Here is a 17,582-nt window from a genome sequence, read left to right as displayed (position 1 = left end):
ACAGCTACTTCAAATATCTGGTTGCCCTACCAGGCTAGAATCCTAGTATAAGAAATAGCCAGTCTGTCTGTTCACATGGTCTCTTCCTTCAGACATTAGCAAAATTGTGTAAGTCATAGCCATGCTGCTACAAGCCCACATGCTGTCCAGGTTTGTAGATGAATGGATGATAGTGAGAAAACTCAGAAAAGCTAGATCTTTTGCATCACAGATCTATTGATGGCTAGCAGCCATGATAGCTAAATGAAGCATTCATGTTCAGAGGCAGTATCAGATGCTGGAGACAAACAACAGGGAGAGGTATCTGCTCCCTTCATGAGCCAGAGGCAACTAGCTGGCCACAGGTGAACACAGAAACAGATAGGCCTTTGATCTGTTCCAGAACAGTTGTTCTTATGTTAATAATGATCATGCACAATAATGTATGATTTTTCTTTTTGTAGTTCACAACTTTCAAGCAAAAGTCTAATGACAGAGAATCACTAAAGAAGGGGAAACTGTAGATTCCAATATACCTCTACCACGTAAAAGATAGTGATTTTCTGAATGAGTGGAATGCATAATGTTCCCTACTATGCACATGGATATATGTGAAGAGCTCATTTCTGGAAATATATTTATGTTTTTTTCCAATGATAGGTTACCTGTAAGCATTATATAAGAAATAACTAGAATTGGCATCCTGAGGATGCAAGTATTATACAACCCTACCTTAAAGGAAGGCATGTGCTAATTATAGAAATACCCCAAACCCTTAAATGTTAGTTCACTGGACATAAACCTACATCAGTTGACCCACATTCTGGTTCTACAAGGTTAGGGCTTCCACCCTCCAGGTGGGGCCTGGAGATCTCCCAGAATTACAACTGATCTCCAGACAACAGAGATCAGTTCCCATGGAGAAAGTGGCTGCTTTGGAGGCTGGACTCTGTACTCCACTGAGGTTCCTCTCATCCCCAGACTCTGTCCTCTCCAGGCTCCACCCCTAAATCTCCAGAAATTTCCCAACCCAGAGTTGGCAACCCTATACAAAGCACTGAAAGATGCAGAGGCAAAACCACTTTGTTTTGATTGGAGGTAGAATCGAATGCTGGCAGCTGTTTCAGACTTACTACATTGTTAGATTTCAGGTATCAATGTACATTTTTAGCAGGTAAACAGATAAATTGGCCACTTTCATAACCCAAGAACTAAGTACAGGGTCACTAACAGCAAGAACTACATGTACTGTTTTGCATGGAAAGATGCTGAAAGCTTTTACATTATTTATGTAGTTGCTCTGTGTGTGCTACTAGGAATTTTGTTTCAGTTGGCTGTCTCCCATGATTTTATTATGAAGCAGATTCTCTGTCGAACGTTCAGCACATTCGGTAAAATCATAGGGAATGATGGCATATGCTATAGAGCAGGGGTCCTCAAACTATGGCCCGAGGACTGGATCCGGCCCCCGGAGGGCTTTTGTCCAGCCCGGAGACCAAGAAAGCCAGTCCCCCCTTGCCCCCCTCCCCAGAGCTTTTCTGGGCTTCCTGGCCACATGCACACAGCTGGAAGCCTCCTGCCCGCCCGTTGCCCCCTTCCCTGCTCCCTCTCCAGCCCAAAACCCCTTTCCTGGGCACATGAGGCATCTTGCTGCCTCACGCACCACCCAGTAGCCCCCTTCCCCCTCTCTCTCCCAGCTTCCCCGGCCCAAAACCTGCTTTCCTGGGCACACGAGGCATCTTGCTGCCTCGCGCACCGCCCGGTCGCCCCCTTCCCCCTCTCACCCTCCCCGGCCCAAAACCCTCTTTCCTGGGCCCGGTCTCCCCCTTCTCTTTCGCAGCACACCCCACCAGGAGACTTCTCTTATTGCCTAGCTTTGTGGCCTGGCTGGGCCTGGCCTCCTCGAGCTCCATGCAGCTGCACCTGGTCCTTCGGGCCCTCCACAATGCAGCCCAACGTGGCCCTGGCATTCCTGTTTTGGCTGCTCTCCAGATGCACATTTTCCCCATCCGAATTCTCCAAACTCTGCCCGGGGGTGGGGGGGAGCTTACTTTTGAGTTCTGAGAATTCGGATGGGGAAAATGTGCATCTGGAGAGCAGCAAATCCAAGGCAAAACCTCCTGTGCATAAATGGCCACAAGTCTTTTTCTTCTCCTCCCTAGAGATATGCCCAGCCCCCCCCCCCAGGGGCCCCTACAATTACCTCCAGGCCACAAGGATACCCCCGGAAGGAGAGAGAGCCCTGAGCTGTGAGAACGCTGCTGACATTATTAAAAATGAGGCTCAAGAAAAATCTGTCCCTGGAAATGGAAATCCCTGGATTTTTGGCATCCTTTCAAGGTCAGTGCTACAGTCTTCCTAGCTTGCTCAGGTGGACATATGGAAAAGACTTAGATGTTGCTGAAAGTGGCCCCACTACTACTAACCATCTCTATCCCAGCTGTAATAAGGATGTATTGAACACAAGGATTATTGCTATCATATCAAGAAGGTTCATGCCCCCTCCAACAGATGCCAGGAATGCAGGAATAGACTCAGAATGTCATGGCAGCTTTCATTTTGTCAGGTATTCTACACAATATGATTACATTTACTTCATTGCATTGTGTTGAGATTGTGCATAACTGCTTGCACAAATGGTTAATACAGTGGAGACAGACGGGAGCTTAGAAAATAGTTGCTTCTCTGAGTATGTTGTTGCACAGAAGCTTGAGGCCTGTAAGACTTTCCTGTCTACCTCCATCATGTTTACACTGTATCTGCACAATGGAAGCCACTATGGGAATCATTAGCCTTAATTTAGATGCAGTTTGAAAGGAAGGCACAGATGCTATAGATCATGTAGGTCATTATCTTCTGGTCTCGCTTTTATTTAGTCCCATATTTTATTGCATTAGGGGCTGATAATGATGCCATGAGATTCACCAGCTTTAACTGCGGCACATTGTTGGAGTTCTGTGCCGGTGTGCTAACCTATAGGCTTTGACAATTTTTAACACTTTTGTTCCTTATTGTCTTTAAAAGTTTTCTTCGTTATTGCTGTTTTTTAGTTTCCCTTTGGTTCCAATGGGAAAATACATTTCCAGATTTTTTTTTTAATCCATCATAAAAATATCACTCTGGCAAATTTCAGGCAGGGAGAAAAAAAGGTCAAAATTGTATAGCCAATAAAAATTCTCACCTGAGGAGTGAACAGAGACAGATATTTATAACCCCAAAAGAAAGGCCGTATTACAAAGTGGGCAAAAGGAGAGGCATTTGACATCCCAGGAAATGCAGACAGTAAAACCCGTGACTTGATGAGAAAAGGTGTGGGGGAGCTGGTGTGGCAGTACAGGAATTTTGGCTTTCCAAGGAACTAGGGATGATGCTCTCTTGATTTGCCTTTCTGGATAGTTACCATTTTTCAGTGGAAATGCTTGGCAGTCTTGGAGCGACCACTACAAAATATTGTCGAAGGCTTTCACGGTCAGAGTTCATTGGTTCTTGTAGGTTATCCGGGCTGTGTAACCGTGGTCTTGGAATTTTCTTTCCTGACGTTTCGCCAGCAGCTGCGGCAGGCATCTTCAGAGTAGTAACACTGAAGGACAGTGTCTCTCAGTGTCAAGTGTGTAGGAAGAGTCAGAGAGGGGTTGGGTTTGAGCTGAGTATTGTCCTGCAGACGTAATGTGCTAATCATTGTCCTGTAAGTATCAAGATAATGTACTAATGAGAGTGTGGTATGTTAATATGGAAGCATTGTATCCTGAAATGATCTGGTAATGTGTGAAATCCAAAGCTAATCTGCATGGCTATTGTTGACTGTAGCCTTTGTTAGTCATTTCAGGATACAATGCTTCCATATTTCAGGGCTATCCAGGTCTAGGGCATACAATTTTTAAAGCACCAGACATTACTTGGAAACATTCCATCTCAAAGAACACAGAATTAACTCAGTTCAATGGCACATTCCAGTATGTTTTGGAAAAACAGGATGTGAAATAAATGCTAGCTGAAAAAGCCTATACATATTATCATCATATAATGACTTTGTTCTTATGCCACCTTTCTCCTCAATGGGCACTCAAGGTGACTTAAATTATTCTCCTCTCTTCCATTTTATCCTCACAGCAACAACTCTGTGATGTAGGTCAGGCTGAGAGTGTGGGACAGGCCCAAGTTCATCCAGCAAGTTTCCATGGCATAGTGGTGATTTGAACCTGTGTCTCCCAGAGCCTAGTCCGACTCTGTAACCACTATACATGGATGTGATGAAAGTGCAAAAACTTCAAGCTCTGATATTTGATTATATTGTTGTTTTATTTCACTGATTTTATGTTTTTTTAATATTTTTTATTTTCTCATTTTAATATATCAACATATAAGCATAGTATCCAATATTAACAAAAACTAATAATGCTAAAAATTCTATAATATTACTAAATTAATCACAAGTTGACTTCCCCCCCACCCTCTTCTATCTTAAAATAAATTGTATAAACTTCAAGCTCAGAGCTAACCCCAATACTATTTTAATTAACATATTCTTATCCTATCTAACAATTAAATCAATATCTAATATAAAAATAGAAAGTGTAAATATGGGATTAGATCAAGTAATATCCATGGTTCCATTAAAAAGTTTTTCCAAAATATTAAACACATAGTTTAACAGTTGACTTCAACTATAAAATAAAAGAAAGGAACCATTGTCAAAATATTTGTATAGTCAAAAATGAAAAAAGAAATTTTTCAACTTCCTCTACATGTCCCTCCGTTCCTTAAAAATTGTTTTGTAAATCTCTTTCTCCCACTCAGTTAAAACATATTAATTCTAGTAAAATAATTATCATATATAATTGTGTATCCATAAAGCCAATCCTTTTAACCAGTTTCATTTAATCTTTTCCTTTTTGATCTTTGCCACAAAAGAAATTAAAATCTCTTAATTTAATCCCTTTATCTGGAATTTCCAACATTTCCTTCTTTTCATCATTAACAGTAAGTATCGAGGAACATCCTTGGGAATTGTTAGTAAGGTCTCTTCTGCAGGTAGATAGTCTTCATAGTAAATCCTTATTGCAACATCTTTCTTCTCAAATTCAAGGAAGATGATCCTGACATCTCCTTTTATCCTAGTCATCAAATCTTCCAGACAAATGTTGAACAGTTCATCAGGCAAATTGAAAAGACTTGATTCAAAGTCACTCTCATTCAAATCCATTGTTGTCAATGTATTGTGGTTATCCATTTTGTTTACAAGATTCTTGTGTTCTTCATCTTTCTTATCAACTAGAGAACCCTCTAGTATTGCCTCTGACATTGTAGTCATCTGGGTTGCTTCTTCTGTAAGGTCTGCTGCTTCTTCATTCCTAACTTGAGTCGTTGATTGGATAAAGGTATTCAGTATAGTAATCATTTGCTCCATCTGTTTTGACAGCTGCTTCTGTTGATTTGACAGCTGTTCGTATTGTTTTGCAGTTGTCTCTTTTTGTCTGGCAAACATATCCTGAATTTTCTTTTCCATATTTCCTTCTTGCAGGGATTCTTTAGCTTGAAATAGAGCAGGTAATATGATGCCTTAGCGATTTTGGCAGGTCTGAAAAAATGTTTTTGTAGAATGTGGGTAGTTTAGTAATTCATGCCAAACATAGTCACTAAAATATTTCCATCAAAATCTTCAAAGAACAGGTAGAAATACATTTTTTAAAATTTGAAGTACCAACGAGTTTTTTTATAGACGGTCTAGGTCGGCAAGCAACAGGAAGTAGGAAGTTAGTCGGAAACAGTAGAGCCGCGGACCTTTAGTTGTCCCCTTGTTGTAGTTTTCAGTGGTGAACCTTATTAGTTGTTGCACCAGGGGACTACCCTTCCAGTCCTGCGTACTTCTGTTCTTCCCTTCTCCCCGCTGTCGGCAAACGTGTTACAATGCGATGGTATTCCTAGAGGTCTTCCGGGACTTCAAAATGAAACTTGGAGACGTGGCAGGAAAAATCTTCCCGGCCGGGAAAAGGTAGCGTGACCAAGGGGAGGGAGGGTTTTAGTTCTCCTTTCCCCTCAAACGCCACACAGTCTGATTGGTACTTGCCACGTCCATCAGAAAGTTCAGTTGTTTAGTCTACCCACAGATCAACTTGATAGGGTCCTTGCCGCTTTATCTGATATCTTATCTTAACCAAAAAGGTTTTATATGATTGGGGGGGGGGAGAATGCGGAGTTCCCAGTTATTTCGCCAGTCAGATCAAACTTCTATTCCCAGTAAGATCAAAAGTTATTCTTGTTACTCACATAGATTTCTGAAGAGTGAGGTTTTTCTTCATTAAATAGTTCATATGTAGGTGACAGGTAATGGAGGTCCAAGCTAAATGCCAAGAAAACGCTCACGGCGATGTCTTCTCCCCTCGATGCCTAGTGGGACAAACATCCACACCTCCGGGGGGCTTAAAAACTCCCTCAAAGAGTATGGGAGTCAAACCACTTTCTTCAGGCTGCAGAGGAATTCCTGCATCCCGGTCCACTATTTAGAACCGGGTTGGTGTGCAAAAAAACACACCAATTTAAAGCGTATCTTGGATCCCCCTGGGAGCTCTCCCAGGGGACATGTGCTGGGACCAGCTCAGTTACTTTTTGATCCCTTTTTGTAACAATTGTAATAATTTTTATGCCTTTAAAGGTTTATGATGATGATGATGAACCACTATACATACATGAACTGAGATAAACATATTCTGCACATTCAGGTTATTAAGGGATAAAGCACCTGTATGTATTAACACAGAGACACATTATAAAACACAGGTAGCTAGTAGCAAGGATTTCCGCTTAAAATGCCAGTGCAGAAAGATATATACTTGTATGATAAAGATCAGCATAAAAGGACACATATCCTAAAAGTTAACCTAGAATCTCGGCATGCCACAGATATACTTGTATGATAAAGATCATAATAGAAAGACATGTATCCTAAAAGTTAATCTTGGGCTAGAATCTCAGCATGCCTCTGATAAATGCAGCCAGCAAAACTCAAGGACAGATAAACCTATATATGGCAGCATCAAGAATGCAAGCAATGAGAGCTTTAAGGCTTTGGCAATGTGAAGGAGATAGCACTGATTAAGAGAAAGGGCTCATTCATATAGAGTGCCCATAGGTACCCCCCGAGGGACCACAACCACCAACAATTCCCTATCTTCAGGATATAGGCTTAGTTTATGAGAGTGGTCAGTTTTTATGAACTGTCATCCATTGGCTTTCCCACAATTGGTATTTGCTTTTTTTAAAAAACTTTCCGCATCTGCATTTTCTACATCTGACATCTATGAGCTCTTGATACACTTGTTAAACTGATCAGAATTTATGACAGGAAACATATCTCATGGCTATAAGTACTACATGAATAGTATTTGCACTGCTCAGTGACAGGGCCGGTTATAGGGGGGCAGAAGGAGCAGTTGCTTTGGGAGCTGGCAGAGAGGGAGCAGCAGCAGCCAGGTCAGAGGCTGCCTGCTTGGCTGCTGCGAATGCAGGGCTGGATTTGGGGGAGGGGCTGAAGATGGGTGCCTGCCCTGGGCTGTGCTACCTCAGCTGGGGAGGGGGAGTTACTACCTCTCTGCCTCATGCCAGTGGCGAGGCAGTGTGTAAGCTGCCAGGAGGGGGAGTCCAGGAGCTCCACACTTGCTGCCCCAGGGAGCACAAAAAAATCACAAGTTGGTGAGGTGCCCCAGGCCCATTCTTTTTCTCTATGAAGAGGAGAAGCAGAGCCCTGGAACCCCCCACTCACCAGAGCTACCCCTGCCCAGTTAGAGGGTGACTCCCCTAGGTGCAGCAAGCACTGCTGGCCTGCGCTCATTGCCAGAGACTTGCCTGCCTGCAGCGCCTATGGTGCACAGGGACCCAGGAGGAAAGTGGAATCCACTGGGGGGGGGGGAGAGTGGTTTTAGCTAATTCCCCCCCAAACACTTGCAGCCCAATGAGCCACTCCCAAATTGTTCTCTGGAGGTCAGGGGAGCAAAGTGGGAGGTGTCTTCAGTTGGAAGGGCCAATGAATAGAATCAGTCCTCCCTCTTCTGAAGAACCAAATGGCCAGATATAAGCCAATATCACCTGCCCTGGAATGACAGATGAGCAAGAAATGAGTCAAAAGTCCCCAGTCTCAACAATCGTCTGACTTCATCCTTGCTAATTCTGGCTCATTCTTTAAATACATCAACAAATGAAAGATTATCCCAGGCTGCATACTTGTGAAACAATATCTAAACTACCATCATAATTGTAGCTGTAAGAATTCCCTCTGTAAAAAAAAGGACATTAAATTATGTACAGATAAACTACTGTCCATTCCATTTAAAAAAATGGAATTGCTTTGTAGTGGGCAAAACTACAAAGAAGACCATTTTGTGTTTTCCAAGCATGTCCTATGAAACAAATAGATTTCACATTGCAGCAGTATCATCAGCAGCACACACACAAATGAGTGTCACAGTTCTAGGTCTGAATGTGTAGGTTAATTAAATTAATTTTAAAAACTGAAGCATGATTTTAACTGCAGCAGGAAATACTTTGTTATTTTATCTCTTGCATCATAACTGTTCCAACTAAAGTTTGTTTGCATGACCTGGATGCGTGGTGTTGCATTCAAGGTATAATCTTTTTAATTTTTTTAATAACTTGTAAATTCAGTTTACCTCGCTGACTAACTCGACTACAGTGACGAGATTGTTTCTGTTAAATTTGACAAATCTGTTTCCTTTTATGGACCTTCAGCGGGAAAGGTCAGAAAAAGCCTCAACATCACTGCCAGACATCATAAAGCCATCCATTCATTAATAAGATTTAAAGTTTGGGTCAGGTCACACAATTTATTTTTCACACACTTTGCCTCCCCTCCCTCTTTCTCTATCCACTCACTTTCTTCTTGTGGGCCTGTGGGAACCTTCCCAAGAATTTAGATCAACTTCAAAAATTATAATGAAGAATAACTAGAAGTGTTAATAACTGAGCATCATATGCATTAATGCGTCTTATGTTTTCCCTTTTTACATACAAGGAGCAAAAAGGTTAACTTCAAGCACTTTCTGAGTTTCTTAAGTATCCTGTGCTTAAAAAGGTAACGTTTTATGTCATCAGTGCTCTAGGAGTATTTTACTTCAGGTAAGTGACTCCAGCCTATTTTCAGCTAGAAGTGTAAACTCTAAAAATAATCTGATGAAATAAGGATGTTTTAAAGTAGGTAATGAGTTGTTCAAAATTTCTTCACATTCAGATGAAATAACTGTGAAATTGTCAGAATTTAAAATGCAATCTTACAGTGAAGCTGTGGCAAAAGCATTGATGTCACTTTTGATAATTACTTCTGGAGTAAAAGGCAGAAAAAGCACAAGAATTCTTTCCATATTCTAATTACTTTAAAGCTACATGAAATCTTCTACATACTTGTATGGCTAGACTTGTAGATATTATTCTTTAAAAAGAAATTTGCAACCAAAGGTCATAACTGTATTTGTTTATAGAGCACAGTGAAAAAAAGAACATATGGAAGATTTATAACTGCTGTGTAATAAATAAAGCTGCAATTAGCACTCCAACCAAGCACTTTGTCTAAGATACATATAGTGCTTCTATAAAAGATTGCAAAATGTTGTGGAAAAATTAAAAGCAACCTTGGAGGGCTGCTAATTGAACAATCTGAATATGATTTCTTTACTGAGGTTGTTCTGAATAGTGAGATCTCCAAAGATTAGATAAAAACGTCAGGGTAAGTGTAGCATGGATGTCAAATTAAATTGCTTATTTTGCTGTTCCATTACTTTGGCAAGAACAATGCATCCAACACTAGGTCCCATTACTGTTGGCCATGCCTCACCATCTATCATTTCAGCTTTCTGTCACAGCTGCTCTGATGTGCAATTGCTACTGCATGTGAAACACACGCTGTTCTTTTAAAACTTTTTCCTTGTTGGAATATTAATCTGCATTACATAAATATCCATGACATTCCAAACAATATCTAAGCACCATTTAGGTTGTGAAAATCTAAGGAGTTATTCTGGGAGAAAAAATCGAGGGGAATGAAAACCATGTTTTTAAAAAAGTTACTATTTAATTTAAATATAATTACTAACACTACATCAACTCAATACACACATGGAGAACCAGCAATTGTTAATATATTTAAAGAAACAACAAACATGTAACCTTTGTTGCAATAAGTCTGCATTAATTTTCCCACCACACCCCTTTCCTCTCCATGCAAATATATCTCACAGAAAGTGGATGCAGCAGCTTGCGGTCACCCAGTTTTACAATCATTTAGTATTTCTTACCTTTTATAGAAACCATGGAGAGGCTGGAGACATAGAAACTGCCAATAATCCAAGCAAAAGGCCTTTAACTTCAACATTTTAAAGCAATCCAACTGCAGCAAGTGAAATTCTGCTTGCGGTGTTTAATAAAAGAATATCCCACTTTTTAAAGGAAAAAAACTGAGATTACATAAAACACCCTCTTCTTTTCTGAGTAGGCAGCAGTGCAAGTATTTCCACTGTATGCAGCTCTTCATCCACATGGTACTGCACCTGCATAGCTACATTGCACTACTTTAATACAAAGAGGCAGTAGCACAAAGGCTACAAATTCATTTACTGTGCCCCTTTCCCTTGATTTTAGCTAATCTTTCCAGACCCCTTCAATGTAAGCAGTGTTACTATTGCACACACACAAACCCCACTTGCCCATTTCCAGCCATTCCAAAACCGTGGGGTGAATAATTAGTATATATTTCTGCTAGAAAGGAAAGGCCCCACAGAAAGCATCCCTAGAGCTCACAAGCAAACATCCCAGTCAGCTGAGTACAAATGCCCTATGATCCTAAGCAGACTTAAGATCACATCATATGGAAACTCCTCAGTTCTGTAACTAAGCTGCATAGAACTTTTTTTTTAAATCAGCTCCTCTGGTGTGAATCACATCTGCTCCATTGTCTGCCAGCACCTATGAAAAATTTTGATTTCCTGGGAGTGGAAGGGAGGTGGGAAATGACAAGCTAAGTGCAGGTCCTTCCCACTCACAAAATAAATTATGGTTATCTTAATCCCACAACACACTTTGCCAGTTAGGTCTGTGTGAAGAAAAACTAATCATCTGAACCACATGGTGCACAGTGGGGCACACTCCCAGCTATAAAAGCCAGCAAGATAAAGCCTCCCCGAGATAGGTTGATTCTGGTTGCTATGGCAACAAGAGCACATTGATAACATCTAAAATGGAAGCCCGATGACAGTTTTTCATTGGTTTACGGGGATATAATGCATCTGTAACAAGGAATGCTCAGGCACTCATAGCCATCTCATCAGTGGAGAATGAATTTGGAGCTTGGCTAATTAACAGCAGGGGGAAAAAAGGCAGCAGCTAGTCCTCATTTAGTTACAGTGGAAAGCCAAACCATTTTATTCTTAAGGGAGCACAGAAGCAATTAGCAAGGAGGTAATTTGAGAAAAAAACGAATTTAAAAATTAGAAGCATTTTCTATTTAAATCCTTTGGGTGAAACAGGGATGATAAAGCAGCTTTCATTTGCCACCCTTTGAAACCTCAAGTCATTTGTGTCTCTTATCTTTTAAGAGACACTAAAGGGCACAACTCTGCATTTTAAAAATTAATATTCAGTAGTTACTTGCAGCCACATGAATCCCTGCTGGTTAAAACTAGACTATTCAGGGAATAAATATCAAAGTAATAGTCAAAGAACGTATGTTTGGGTGAGATGAAACATACTTAGACTATCTTTAACAAGGGGACTCTTCCCTTTATCAAGGAAAAGCTAAGACTTTTCCAACAGGCCCTGGAACATTGCTTTTTTGTCATTCTTTGTAATTTTTAAACATTTCTTTTATGTTAGCACCACAAAGGAAGTACAACATGGATTTCTTATTCTTTATAACAGCTTGGAAGAGTTCCACTGATGGAAGGAGTAGGGCAATTTCAGCTCATTCTTTCCTCCTATGGCAAGTCTCCGACTTCCAACTCATTTGAAAAATGTGTAAGCCACCTTCCAAGAACCTTCTTGAGGTGTCTCACAACAAAACAATAAAACAGTGCCTGCCAACAAGTCAATAAAAAATTAAAAAGACATGACAGTGAAACATATAAAAGTCAAGCCAATATAATGCTATTGAAACATTCAAATGTTTTTAAAAACACGAGAAAAACATGAGAAAAACAGTCTCCCATAGGAAAGGTATTCTTGCCATTTATTAAAGGAGTCACTGATAGGATGGAGAAACTTTTGAAAAAACATAACCTACAAACAGTGTTTAAACCCACCAAGAAAATACAACAAATGCTACGATCAGCAAAAGACAAAAGAGACCCCCTCACCTCTGCAGGAGTATATCGTATACCTTGCAGCTGTGGAGAAGTTTACATCGGGACCACAAAACGCAGCATACAAACAAGGATAAAAGAACATGAAAGATACTGCAGACTTGGCCAACCTGAGAAATCAGCAGTGGCTGAACATGGACTGACACAAACAGGACACAGGGTCTTATTCCAAGACACTGAAAGACTGGACAATTCTACCAACTATTTTGTCAGATTGCACAGAGAAGCCATTGAAATTCATAAACATCAGCACAACTTTAACAGAAAAGAGGAGAGTTTAAGAATGAATAAGGCTTGGCTTCCTGCCCTGAAAAACCTCCAGACAAAGACAACATTCAACAATAGCCATACAGATTAGTTTTGGATTACACACATTAACAGATCACTTCAGGATACAATGGTTCCATATTAACATACCATACCCTCATTAGCACATTATCTTGATACTTACAGGACAATACTTTTGCAGGACAATACTCAGCTCAAACCCAACCCCTTTCTGACTATATATTCCTCTTCCTACACCCTTGACACTGAGAGACACTGTCCTTCAGTGTTACTACTCTGAAGATGCCTGCCACAGTTGCTGGCGAAACGTCAGGAAAGAAAATTCCAAGACCACGGTTACACAGCCCGGATAACCTACAAGAACCAACGAGAAAAACTATTTAAACATAAAAGTAGCTTAGATATTCAAACTGAACACAGAGCCACACTTAGCAGACCATGACTTGAATGCTCAAGAAATTGCAGGAAGGTAGGATTTGAGATATGCAGTATGCCCCTTTTTTTATGGCTGCATCTGTAGCAGAAGAACCTCCTGCCTATTCCTAACTATGCTACTGATTCTACAGCTTCTTTAGTATAAATTAATGGGATCATTTTGCAGTTGTAGACTATTGGTTATGACAAATGTACTTAGAAGCCGTAGGCAATAGTGTTCCTAGATATCATCCAGATTCTTGGAGAGATTAAAAAAAGGTTGATTCTATAGTGACATAAGGCTTGGAGAAGGACTCAGGCAGCACGCTTTGTCCTAAGTACCCACTGCTTGGAAAGTTGTAGTATTGGACAAGCCCATAATTTTATTGATTAAAATGTTTTTGTACAAAGGTACCTTTTAAAATCATGCTGTGGTACTTTTTAGGATATTGGTCCTGCAGAAAATCAACACAGATAGAAGGGATTTCCTTCAGTGGAGTGAGTCCACCTTTTCTCTCCCCTCCCGCCACAAGCCCCAAATTGCTGCTTCTGCCAGACAAGGGACGCAAAGGAACAGCATTAACATTTTATTGATATGACTGAATTCCAACCCTACCATTTACATTTCTCATTTCCATCCACAGGGCTTGCGTGGAGTTGCAAGGATGGGTTGGGGACAAATGACCAAGAAATCTATCCCTCCTGGATATTATATGCGTAGGAGCATAAGGAACCAATTTCCCCATATCCCACTTGTCCCTTCCTTTCACTGATTCTTGTTCAAGGGATCCCCCCTTAAAAAAAAAATTAAACATAGTATTTTTCTACAAAGCTATAAAGGGAACCGACTGCACCTAAAGGTGGCTCTTTTGCTTACCTCATGATATGTACTTGAGTATAAAGTTTGCTATTACAGGGATCAAACTGTGGCTCCTGAGGTATCATAATGGAGCAATCTGAGTGATTTTGAAGTATTTTATCCCACCTTCCACTAGAGGATTCTGTAAGTGCTCTGCAGTTGCTGAGGCTAATTTCCCTATTCTCCCTCTGTCTCCCCCACCTTCATCAGGCAATACTGGGAGGGTTGGTTTTAATTAGTTTATAAAGTCACATTTCTGCATATCTGGGGAGTCTCCCAGGTACGTAAAAACTCCTACCTTCTTTGTGGGTGGCCTTGTTTTGTTCTTTTCAGGTCTGGCATTAGTGACCACTTTACATATAGCATATATAATGGTTGATTGTCTGGGTGGGCAAGGGGTAGTTTTCAGATGAACTTTGGGAACAGGGGAAGGCAGGATTTAGAGATGGGGAGGAATTTAGAAATTTCTGATAAATTTGGATGTGGAAAAGTGGTGAGGACTTTGCGGCCTTAAACTGTGCTTGAGTGGGAGCATCTTTGGTCTAAACTAGACAGAAGGAATCCATTGAAGTAACAACAACAAGTAGACAAGGAATGTTCAAAATGGAACTGGTCACCACAAAGATTCCCTTTCCCCAAAGAAAGATCAGCAATGGCACCTACTAATCCTATTAATAAAAAATGAACCATATGGCTTTCTTGTGATCATTAAGCCAGTGATTAGAACAGAGAAATGTTCTTTGCCTTATAACAAGGACGTTATTATATTTGCTTAGAGGCAATATGTTCAGAAGCTTAGCTCTGTCATACGAATAAGCCTTCACTTCCATATGAACGTAGAGAAGTCAATCAGCTTCCTTAGCTCTTGGAATGGCATTTGAATCTGAAATTTGGCAGAGGGTCAAGGACCAGATCATACTAAAATGCATCTGTTACCTACATGATATCATTGTTACAGGCTCCAGTAATGAAGATCATCTGAATAATTTTTCTCAATACTGATGGCTTTAGACTAATGCTGAATATAAAACCAGAAAAGACCTCCTCCTTCCCCAAAATTTAGAAAACTCATCCCATTCCTGGGGGAATCATCAGAAACTATCTCACAAGTTTCCCAAAATCATGGAACACCCTATCAACAAACAGCTGGGACTGATACCAGGGCCCACCCAATGGGTACATTTGAAAATTCCTGGCTTCCAGAATGCCATATTCAGTTTAATATTAAAGATGGGTCTTTGACAATTGCAGGACCTTCCTGGGCATTATCAAATTAGGAGCAGCCTGGATGTTCCACTGAATTAATTAACCATGATCTGTGTTCAGCTTCTCCTCTTACCTGAATAATCCAGTCACGTTTCTAGGCATAGCCTCCAGCTTTTCTTTGCATATCTGATACCTCTCAAGCATCATCAGGTATTCCCATTTATTTCAAAGCTGCTTCTTTATTTAAGAGTTTTCCAAAAGGGACTTATCTTTGTAAACACTTGCAAACGTTCCTGGTTACCCAACCTCTCGCTAAGCTCTGTCTTAGTGCTAATTCCCCCAACCAAAGTGGAGACACTCTAATTTGGGTAACAATAGATGAGGTCATGTTGAGAATTCGATATACTGATATGCAGGAAACCATAAGGAAATTGTGGGAGCGGTCATCATATTCCCTCTGCTTTTGCTTCCTCCTTCCCCCCCATCCCTTCTCTCATTTTCTATTTCTCTCTCTTAGTCTTCTCCCTCCCCCAATGCCTGTATGTCTTTCTCTTGTTATCTGCACCCCAACTTCTATTGTCACCCTTTCTCTCTCTTTCTTCCTGCATCCCCGTGCCTCCTGAAACACACACACACTCTCATTCCCCAATGCCTCCCATCTCACACACAAACACTCGTTATCATGTCCCTCTCATTCACTGGGCCACCCATTCACTTGATCCCACTGCTCCTCCCTTTGCAGCTCAGCAAGGGGGGGGGCAGTGGTTCCCACTCCTTCATCCCTGCCCACCTGGATTGGTGCTCCTGCCTCAGCCCCTTGGCTCTTCTTCCCTTTCTCTCACCTTCGGCTTGCAGCCTCCACCTGCCTTACTCAAGTAGTGGTGACACCCACTACTCCAACTCCAACTCCAATTGCTGCCTCCCACTACAATGAGGATGGTAAGAGCAGCTGACCGAGTCACGTACTATGCATAAGCAGAGATAGCATTATTGTGTTTTGGGAGGATTTAATCCTCACTCAGTTTTTGTTTGATGTTCTCAGATTTTTCTGGAAACCTGGAGGGTCCCCCAAGTTTGCAGAACTGTTTTCTGTCAGTGTGGCCTTGATCTGTAGATTTGAGTATCCGCAGATTGGCACCGACTTGACTATTAGAATATAAAATGATTATGAAACAATAATCATATATTTTTAAAAGGTCAGTTATTGTTGTTTTAGACATGAACCATTAAACTCAGAGCTTTGGCTGAAAACTGAACACTGGCCTCCCCCTAAAACCAATATTTGACCAAGTTCAACGACCTTCCCCTGTGAAAACACATTCTCACAAAAGCAATTGTTAATTGTAGCTAAAGAAAGCAAACTTATTACAAAAACAGAATTAGAGATGTACTCTTTTCATTTCTATTGCATCCATTATTTGGATAGGGACCCACACAAACACAAATATATATAAAAATATAAATTAAATAATATATAAAAATATAAAGGGTTTGAAGCTGACGTGAAAGGCTTGAATAAAATTCTTCATTATTCTTCATTCCTTTTTTCACAAGGAAAATTACTAGCAAAACAGTAGAACATTATGAAAACATTTGTTCCTAAAGTGACACAAGGTTCAGATTTGTTCAAAGACATCTTTCTCCTCTGCCAGAAAGAAATAAAGGGGAGTTGTTTGGCAATGTCTGTGTTTTAAGTGTGGCTTCTAAGTAGTTATAAAGGTACTCATCAAGACATTTTGACAGAGTCTAATACTGATGATACTGTACTGTGTTGTAAAGAAATGCTAATGGGGACTTTTGTGTACGAAAGGCACAGCAATCTCAACATACATGCTCTTCATCTTTCCCCTTGGAAAATCAGCAGTAAAACGCATTAAATTTCATGTCACGCTCGGCCTGAATATAAAGCTGGTTCTTTGAAAGGCCATTTTCCTGGTCTGTTCTTTGTTGTAGAATTCACAGGCTTAAACAGCATAGTAACTTTTGGATGTGGTGTAGCTTCCGCATTGTGATGCTCAGTGAGCCGCGTTCAGCTGTTGTTGTATATTCATTTATGTGATTCAGTGGCCAGCAGCAAACGAGAGCATAGTACTCTAAGCAGACATTAAGAAAAAGCTATATTGAATAAGCTGAGAAAGTATAGTGCAGCTCCTCTTAAAGACTGGTTGCCTTGGCAATCAGTGATGCAGAAGAAAGGCTTCAGTAAAATGCTGGTGAGAGAGTTTATAAATACAGCATAAGCTTAGAGTGGCTAACTCTGAGCTACATGCTAATGAAATGTACTTTAAAAACAATAAAGATGATAAAGCAGCCCAGGTTACCCCTCCCCCACAACTATTTACATAAAGAAAATGTAAAGTCAGATTTAGTTACTCTTTAAAAAAAAACTGCCACAAAATGATGATTTTGGGCAACTTTGCTTAGAACTTTTTCAATGTATTGCTACAGATTTCCCTAGAAAAATGGTAGTTTTTTTT

General features: G+C 40.5%; 1 protein-coding gene across 8 annotated transcripts in view; it reads right to left on the bottom strand.

Moving 5' to 3' along the window:
• IQSEC1 (IQ motif and Sec7 domain ArfGEF 1) overlaps positions 1 to 17,582 on the bottom strand; it is a 414,894-nt gene that overhangs the window by 178,370 nt on the left and 218,942 nt on the right. For 4 of the 8 annotated variants that reach the window (XM_056861577.1, XM_056861588.1, XM_056861546.1 and 1 more), the window contains exon 1: positions 10,281 to 10,487. The exons of 3 other annotated variants lie outside the window; for them this stretch is intronic. In XM_056861577.1, coding sequence (XP_056717555.1) covers positions 10,281 to 10,357 — 77 coding nt within the window. In that variant the 5' untranslated portion in view covers positions 10,358 to 10,487. Of the gene's footprint in view, positions 1 to 10,280; positions 10,489 to 17,582 lie in introns of those variants that run through there. One more of the 8 variants, XR_008933803.1, reaches the window with a different exon arrangement.

The sequence above is a fragment of the Euleptes europaea genome, chromosome 1 (assembly GCF_029931775.1).
Source record: "Euleptes europaea isolate rEulEur1 chromosome 1, rEulEur1.hap1, whole genome shotgun sequence".
In the NCBI taxonomy this organism is placed as follows: Eukaryota; Metazoa; Chordata; class Lepidosauria; order Squamata; family Sphaerodactylidae; genus Euleptes; species Euleptes europaea.
This window is presented reverse-complemented; position numbering and strand designations above follow the sequence as displayed.